The sequence below is a fragment of the Morone saxatilis genome, unplaced genomic scaffold (genome assembly GCF_004916995.1).
Source record: "Morone saxatilis isolate NCDOM2014 unplaced genomic scaffold, NCSU_SB_2.0 Contig10, whole genome shotgun sequence".
Lineage (NCBI taxonomy): Eukaryota > Metazoa > Chordata > Actinopteri > Moronidae > Morone > Morone saxatilis.
The window spans coordinates 8,213,463-8,222,500 of NW_023339652.1; the positions used below are offsets into that span (position 1 = coordinate 8,213,463).

General features: G+C 38.6%; 1 protein-coding gene across 1 annotated transcript in view; it reads right to left on the bottom strand.

Moving 5' to 3' along the window:
- Positions 1–4,449, bottom strand: part of exoc4 (exocyst complex component 4) — a 106,853-nt gene extending 102,404 nt beyond the window's left edge. The window contains exons 1-3 of the mRNA XM_035674405.1: positions 4,338–4,449; positions 3,099–3,288; positions 1,900–2,094 (exon numbers count right to left, since the gene is read on the bottom strand). Of these exons, the coding sequence (XP_035530298.1) occupies positions 1,900–2,094; positions 3,099–3,288; positions 4,338–4,417 (465 nt within the window). The 5' untranslated portion in view covers positions 4,418–4,449. The remainder of the gene's footprint in view (positions 1–1,899; positions 2,095–3,098; positions 3,289–4,337) is intronic.
- Between the last annotated feature and the right edge of the window lie 4,589 nt (positions 4,450–9,038).

The following is a 9,038-nucleotide window of genomic DNA, read 5'->3' on the forward strand; positions in this document are numbered from 1 at the left end:
CTTGCGGAGATAACACACGCACACACACACACACACACACACACACACACACACACACACACAAGAGAGAGAGAGAGAGAGAGAGAAGCGAGAGAACGGCGAGAGACAGTGAAGGAGAGAGCGAGAGGGCAGGAAGTTCCTAGCTGTTCTACTCTCGCCAGACCACACAACAAAATAAAGTTAGAGTCTTTAGGCACAAATCATTTAAACCTTCTGTTAAATAAAGAAGGAAAGACGGTGGGGAAAAGAGAAGAAGCAACAGAAGGTGGATGTGAAAAACAGGGAGAAAAAAAAAATTAATCTGACAGCTGAGTAATGGGGGACAGCATGATGGGAATAAACACACCAGGGACTCTCAGACAAGTGACACAGGCAGTATGATGTTACAGTGGAGAGACAGAGTGAGCTTGTCTTGGCAGTATAAAGTACATTAGCCAATGTAATTCCATGGGGCTGACATTATTCCTTTTGGGCAGATTGAAGGGCAACTAAAGTAAGGTTTTTCACGCTCACACACTCCATAATACATTTAACAAGCTGATGTGCACTAGTAACAAGCATTTTTGTTTACATTAAATCACATCTTAAATGAGTGACCAAAACACTGACTATCCTCACAAAACCCCTTCATCAATGTGCTTGGCAGTTTGACCTCGGGTTATCCGGCATCTACCGAATGTACGGTGATTCATTTCATTACAAGCTATTATATTACATATTACGTCTCACGTCAAAAGTGCAGAAAACTTAAAAATAAATGTGGAAGGTGGCGCACTCAATCCCAAACTAACCAAATATCCTATTTTAAGGATGTCATTCTGCCATTTTATAATCATAAATAACATCCTCTACTTCGGCTTAAGAGTGGGTTATTTAAAGTGGACTTTTCACATATTATATATTCATAACTGCATAAATATGTTGCCAAAGCAAAGGTAGAACGAATGCATCCAACAGCATTTTGATATGCAGAGGCAAATAAAGTGTGCTTTTTACATACCAATGAAAAGTGCAACGTCCTGATCAAGAAAAGCGCATTTGAAGTTTACAAGACAGAGACGAAGCGTCCAACTGACTTTGAACTTTTCACAACCTTTCAAAACACGCTGTACTGACTGAGCACAGGTTGAATGAAGTTCCACTCCTCTCCACGCCCACAAAGAGGATTTTTCATGGTCCTTTGGGCGTATCATCATCCCTCTTTTTTCCTCCTCCTCAGATAGCCCCATTCTAGCAAACTAATTATTACCAAAGTCTGAAGCAAGATGTGTGGGAGTGTCAGAGGAAGGGAGAGAGGAAAAGGGAAGGAAAGGAGAGGTTCAGAGAGATCACAGAGCCTGGTCGTTTAGTCCTCAATGCCATCCTCCAGCACCCCTGCAGAGCATACTGCAAAACACACATCAAAAGAACAAAAGTACACGCATACATACACACCTGCAGCGCCCTCACTGCACTTAGATGATGTTCGCTTGAAGTAAAAGAGTTGCATCCAATGGACTGTTCAAGGCTAGAAAATGATTCTTTAAAGGGATGACAGGACATCAATCTCAGCAGCAACACTTCATAGATAGCGGTGTTGATGTGTGTGTACTGTGCACACTATGGGTCTCAGAAACACTGTACTGCTGCAGTATTGCCTCATATGCATTTAGAATATGCCAGTAGGTTTTCCCACAACTTCAAAAACAAGACAACAATCTGTTCCCTTTTCCATTTCTCACTTCCTTCATCTCGCCCACCACCCAAACACTATAGATTTTGAAGACCAAATCTATCATGGAATCAATTTCTCTCTCTCTCGGCCTCTCTATATAACTGAAAGACAGTACAGCTCACACATACTCAGACATACCACAGATGCTCCTGGACAACAACATCTCTGGCCATCAGTCTACTCACCAGCATATCTGTGGCATGAAGGTAGTGCTTGCTCGCCATATAGGCCTCCAGCCGTTGAGGCACCTGCTTGATGCTTTCAATTTCATCCAGCAGCTGGAGAACGTGCTTGTGCTCGATGCCCTCTATCCACAGCTTCCTCAACTCATCCCTCTTGCAATGGAGCAGCATCTTACAAGACAGGAGGTTTTCCTTCACCTGCAGGAAAGAGTGAGTTCAAATCCAAAGAAGAAACAAAAGTTTGTCCACGGGGGGGTATTGTAGCCACAGTAGTTCTACAACAGTTCGTTTTGTAAGGTAGATTTTGTCTGAACTGGTGTGTTAACTTGAAAATAACCTTCCCTTTTTTTCCTGCAACAAACTCGACTTTCTGGCTCACTTTCATCAAAAAAACAGTACAGTAATAAAGGTGATATATACAGTATAACAATAATATCAACCTCATTTAATAAATGTATGTGTAATCAGTGTAGAGAATCTCTGAAAAGCAGGGAAAATTATATCCCTTGACACTTTTTTGGGAGACATTCATATTTATTTTGGATTTTTACAAGCGCGATGAAACAGTTGGCAATTACATTAAAGGCCCTGTACACCTACACAGGTGCTTCTGGCTGATTAGACCCCAGGTTCAAGTTGGCCAGAGCTATGCTGCGAGTTCAGAAATAAAAAAATAAAAATTTTTATTTAGCTACTTCTATTTCAGGGCTATGGTATGCTGGCTAACTGTCACACCGTCACGGCTTACTGGGATACTTGAATATATCAGAGGCATATATCATGAATATAACATTGTTACTGTTATTAGTATCACCTGTGCCTTTCTCTCATAGAGGGGACCGAGTGGCTGACCTCCCCATTTTGAATATTTTAAGTGTGATAGAGAAACTTATGTCCGGGGGCTAAGGATTCTGACTTCAGCTGACGATTGTTAAGTAGGCAGTTTTCTTCTCGGGTGGACAGGATTTGTGTTAATTAACTCAGTCTTTCAGTCTTGTGGCATAAAAAAAAGGCTAAAAACTGAGATAAGAAACCATTTTAATGTATGAGCAAGCAAATGTAAATGAATGAAAAACGTGTTTTGTTTTTAAATTACACAGCTTAGACTCACTGTTCCGAAATCCATCAGAAACAATGTCAGCATGACTTCTTATAGTTTTGAGTCCAGCATCCACTTTTGTATACGAGTCTCTCCTTTCTACCTGTTTGATCTTGTTGCGGGAGCTGGTGATGCGCTCGGTGATGCTCTGGTAGGTCCGGATGGCTGTGGTGAGCTCGGCATAATGCTGAACAATCAGCTCATCTAAATCCCTGTCGCAGGTCTCGAAGGCCTCTTCCAGTCGACCCTTCTCCGTCTCCCTGTCCTGCACATCATCGCTGCTGGACAGAGTCCTGCATCACAGAAGAAGGAAAGGAAAGGTAGAATTCACCTCAGTAATTACATCCATAACACCAGGAGTCTGAATGAAGCATCAGTGTTGGAGTGGAGAACGGACACTCTCTGGAAATGGCAATTACAAGCCGAGTTTAAGCAAAGCAGAGCGTATGTAAAGCACTTGAAGGCAGCATAAGGTAGAATAAGTGGGTTTTTTTTTCACAAATGTGGCAGAAGAGGCTCATTCGTTCATTCATTAAAGCACGTCTTGCATTACATACTAAGGACCAGTGGGAGGACTTACAGGGCCCCACGGACACTCCCGATATACACTTTTTAAACACTATAAACGTGGAGTTTTGTTTGTTTGCATCATTTTCATATATTTCCCTCTCCCCCATCAGAGTTTTACAAGAGGAAGTGAAGCTTTGAGGCAAGTTAGAGTTACAACTGACAGAGTTACAAAGGTCACAGCGAGGTCACGGTGGTTTCTCTCATGTAATTACTGTATTTTGGGGGGGTTTTTTTTGGTTAAGATTACATCCGAGTCAGGACATAAGCTTCTGTGTTCCTACAACATAAAAGTCAAACTTTAAAATCCCAGACAAGTCGTTACACAAAACTTAAGCAACTATTGCTCAGCGACCTCTCTTAAATCCAATACTGCTGCAATTCGTTGAGCCAACCCGAATAAAAAGGCAGAGCACTTTATTTCGTCCAGTTGTTAGAAAAGTCATTGACGTTTCTAACAAGAATAATCCATGTGTGGCCAAAACCCAACCTCTTCTTCAGCTTCTTCAGCTTTCTGCTTCCGGAGTAAATAACACTGCTGCTAATATTAACCGACACCAGATATTCTATTTAATATCGTTCATAAAAGTAGCACAAACGTGTGAGCTTTAATTTCTTTTCACAACAATACAGGAAGGATGTTGCTAACGTGTAGCTTTAGCGTAAAAGCTAGCTGTCAACCAGCGTCTGTGCCGCAAATACGAGCACGGTTCAAGAGCTGCCTGGCAACTTACCGGCGCCGTAAAGTTAATAAACTGAATGCTACAGCGCTTACCTTATCACAGAGATAAGAAGACCAGAAGGGTCTTTGTTTTTGCTAACTGCAGTCCTGTATCTCCCTGTATCAGCTGCCATTTTTCCAGCTGCGGCACCCAAACAGGAAGACAGAAGCGCGAGGTTAAGCGAAGGGATTCTGGGAGTTGTAGTTTGAATAGGGATGAATAGGGAACCAGTAGAGCACATTTTCTCTGCCTTCTGCTTTAGTCACAGTCACAAATGTGAACTATATGTTGTAGCTACATTGATATGGGTAATATAAAATAGACATAGATTTGAAAACAGGTTTTGTAAGTAAATTGTCTATATTGTGGGGCTTCTCTATTTGTATGGAAAGGTATTTTACACCCCATTTCCACAGTTGGTCTGGTCTGTACCTGTAGGTTTATTTTTCATTATAAAATATTTTAACAAATAAATCAGCCATTCAAATGATAAATATTGATAAAATAATAAACATTTTAATTTTAAATCCATTCTCGACATTGATCTCCATGAACAGGGATCTCCATAATAAGGATAATAAATTGTTTTATGGCACACTTCCAGTGTGTTCTGCACAATGGCGAAGATAGTGACTCATTGGTGTGTGCAGCGTGACTAAGTTATCTAGGTATAATACTAAATTGAAACTGTTATATGATATTTGATGTTGATATTTTAACAATACAAGTATCACAATAGAAAAAAAATGTTTTATTGTAACATTTTCAATCCAGTCCTCTTGAGGCTGATAAAGAAAAGGCTGAGCAGAGAAGAAAGGGAAGAGACAGTGTGTGTCAGTGAGTTAATAGCCTTCCCCATTTAGAACATATAGTGCTGGATTTGGCAGGTCTTTCCTGCGCTGTATCTCTGACAATCTCTGCTGTACCAATGAGAATGGGAGAGGGCATTGATTCTGGAGCAAAGGGGGTCGATTCCCAACAGCCTGGGCCTTGATTGATGCGCTGGTGGACCGACGAGATAACATTGTGGGTGATCTTTGTGTCTCTTCCAAAAAAAAAAGAAACAATCGCTGTGTCATGCAGGAGCCACTGTTTTTCTTTGGAAGGCGCCTAGCCTTCCAGGTCCAAGTTTAATTTTGAAGTTCTTATCACCTTTCCCTGCAGCCCATGTCCCATCAGTCCAACTAATCTATGGGGCTTCTTTTCTCCAATAACGCAGCACCAAGGTTATTTCTTTCAGCCTGATGTGTGTTTGGACACTAAGTAATTGCTTTGACTGACTGACCCGTGTGTGGATTAAATACAAGGGCAATAAGGTCTTTGTAGGACATGCCTTTATGATCTGTTAATGTATAGATCTAAATGCAAATGCTGCATCTCAATTACTCTGTGTCCTTCATCTAATCTTTAGTAAAGAAAGTGTAGATACTTAAAAGGTAACTTTTATAGTACTTTAAATAATGGTGATGCCACTTTTCCAAAACAATTTTTCAGTACATAATTACAGTATGTGGCTATTGAAGAAATAGCAGATGATATGGATTAAGATAAGAGGACCTCTATTAGCAAAAGCATGCATTTAAACAGCATGTGCTTTCCTTTAGATATGGTTTTTGTGATCACTAAATAATTCATGTGTTTGTTCTTAGGAATCTATTTTTATGTAATTAACTGATGAGTCACTGTTAATGTATGATAATAGCTTTAATAATTATCAAGAGAGAAATACCACGGAAAAACAAGAGGGTTGTGTAAATACAGTATTTACACCTCTTCAGTGACACCCCTTGGAAACTTGTAACAAAATGTCATCGCCTGCTGATTAAGAAGAAGATACTTCTTTACTTGTTTCCATGGAAATGTGGTTGAGCAAAACGTTGCATCTATTTTATGCCTTCTGGATTTTTCATATGATCTTGAATCAGATAAAACAAAACATGTGTCTCATATCTCCAACTTAATGCGTCACCTACATTAGGATACAGCACAGCAAACATTTTATTTTATTATTTTTTTTCTTTTCTTTCCATACTCAATTTTGCTGAAATAACACAAAGATAAATTGCATTAGATAAAGACTGATGGATTCCTAATGTGGAATCAAGTCAAACGTCACAAGATCAAGGCAAGATTTTATAAGATATATAGCCTAAAGGTAGTACTAAAATACTGTATATTGGTTTAGAGGATAAAGCAAGATGTAAAAGTAGATATCCACACTATGAAGTGCATAACTTGACCACATCATGTCTGTATTATGACTTGAGTGATCTTTGAGTTGCTTTGAGGTAGCAGATTTTCAGCCAATAATAGCAACAAAAGCAATTTTCTCAGTGTTTCACTGGAAGGTTTAAACAACAAAAAAAGTTAAATGATTCACATAATTGAGCGTGCAAGGTGTGAAAACAGGATGATAAGTAATGATGCTAATTATATTCACATTATCAAACATTTAGGTAGCAGTGACATGAGTATAATCTAATAATATACTGGACATGCAGAAAAAAATATTTTTCTCTCCCTCTCATATAGTCACTGAATTAAGTATTACCGATATGTTAACCAGATCACCAAGCAGCATAATTGCTCAGTATCAGAGTCAGCGATCAGTCTTAATAATAATCTTGTTTTCTATAATAATGCTGTCACAAAAAGCAAGCAAGGCTGTTTTCCACACCATAACATTCAATCATGTCTCTGTTCTATAAGCTCTGTATTCAATACAGCCTGAGGCTTTTCAGACAGTACCCTCAGGGCATTACTGAACATTCTAATTCTTTATTATGTAATCTGTTCCTGTTGTAGCTGTGAGGGATTCCCCTTGGGGAAATCTGTTCATGACAATATGACACACTTCAAATACCTTCTGTATTATCGCAGAGCACCACAGAAAATGAAAAATTAATATAACTTCATAATCTGTTCATTTGTGGGTAAATGCATATCAATATAGCCAAATACATATCGTATACTGACCAAATTGACAAATTGGTATGGTCCTGCCGTGCACACCTGGCCAATATTACCTTCTTTGTTTTGATAGTTTTAATAATCACATTTCTTTCAAGACATACCTCATGTCATCACATTCCCAGTGACTGATGTGTCCTCTAATTCACTTTAAAATCTTTATCCTTAGCTTTCTTTTCCAGTTCATATATGAATTTTATGTGTTTCTTTTTGCACATGCAGCACTGTCAGCCATTCTGGTAAATAGTATATTATATTAAAATATGTATTTGATCAATGTTTATATTGTGTAGAAGATCTGAATACGAGCCCACTGTGTATATGGAATTTCTCAATAATGTTCTAATAATGCTCTAACGCAAGTAAAGTGTACAAAAACAAAAAGTGGACTGTCTCCCACATTACATGTAGATAGCTGACCCTCTGGCAACCTGCGGTCTGACAATGGGAGCGAATAACAGTAAACAGGTGTCTCACGGCTCCCTAACTACCTAAACAGTTAGTACAATGTTTATATTGTGTAGAAGATCTGAATGCGAGCCCACTGTGTATATGGAATTTCTCAAAAATGTTACAGTATACGCAACAACAATGAATCCTTAAAAAGGTTTTGATTGATTTATGTTTGCACAGCATTGCCAACATACGCAATGCAGAAAACACAAAACCACAAAAATAAGCAGAAAAGAGCATTATAGAAAACTGTATTAGGTTATTGTGTATAATATATCAAGTTTAGAGGATGATTCTTATGATGTGTCATGCCTTATAATATCCTTTCTTCTCCAGGCATATCAAATTTCCAGCTGCCATTTTATGTCCTGCCAGGCTGTATTAGTTTCTGAAATTGATATTTCATGAAATATATATTTTTAAATGGATTCTCTTAACACACAATAGTTTTTTGAATCTATTTCAAAATCAATATACATCTTTAAAATGGCTGATTTATTGACTACTTGATAAAATGCCTGCTGATGATGGACCTTAAGATGAATGTTCAGCAAGTACACTTGACCTTTCTGCACTGACATGATTCACAATTGATGAAAGTATATTCTATCTTTTTTTTCATACAATATTGAATCTTGGGAAGATGCTTTTTGTCTTATCTGTGATTGTCTTGTATCAGATGTTCCAGTGGAATAGGATTTAATAGCTTTTCTTCTCATTTTGTACTCAGTTTCTTTAGAGTTATTTAAAAAAAAAATTTTTAAGAAAAATGCAATAGCAGTAATAGCAGAATGTTATTGTACGGAACTGAGATGTCTGTGATTCACCAATAACTTATTATCATGTTGTCTTAAGAGCAGGGCTGGCGAATGCTGTGTCCAAAATGCAGATGTTTGACTGAGAGACTGACTTCTCTTTCCTCTCCCTCTTCTGCTGTCTCCTGCTCATCTGCATATTTAATTTTGGGTTTTGTTTGCTTAACATCCCTGGTTATCCCAGACAATGTCATACCTTCTATCACCCCATCTTTTCACCTGTCTGTTGCTTCTGCCTGATCGTTCCCCAGGTTGCTCACCACTGTTGTTTGTCAAATTGTCTATGTTGCCTTAAAGCTAAGCTTGTGCATGCTTACCCCTACCACGTTTGATCTATCTTCTGTCTTTGATTATCCCTGCTTGCCTTGCTCCTTTGGATTTGTTTGTCTGTTATGACAGGCTGCCTGTTACTGAATGTAAGCCACCTCACGACCAAATAAAGCCTTCTTTTATTATATCAGTTCTGCCTCATTGTTCCACAAATTAAAATCAACATTTGTTGTTCACACATTAATT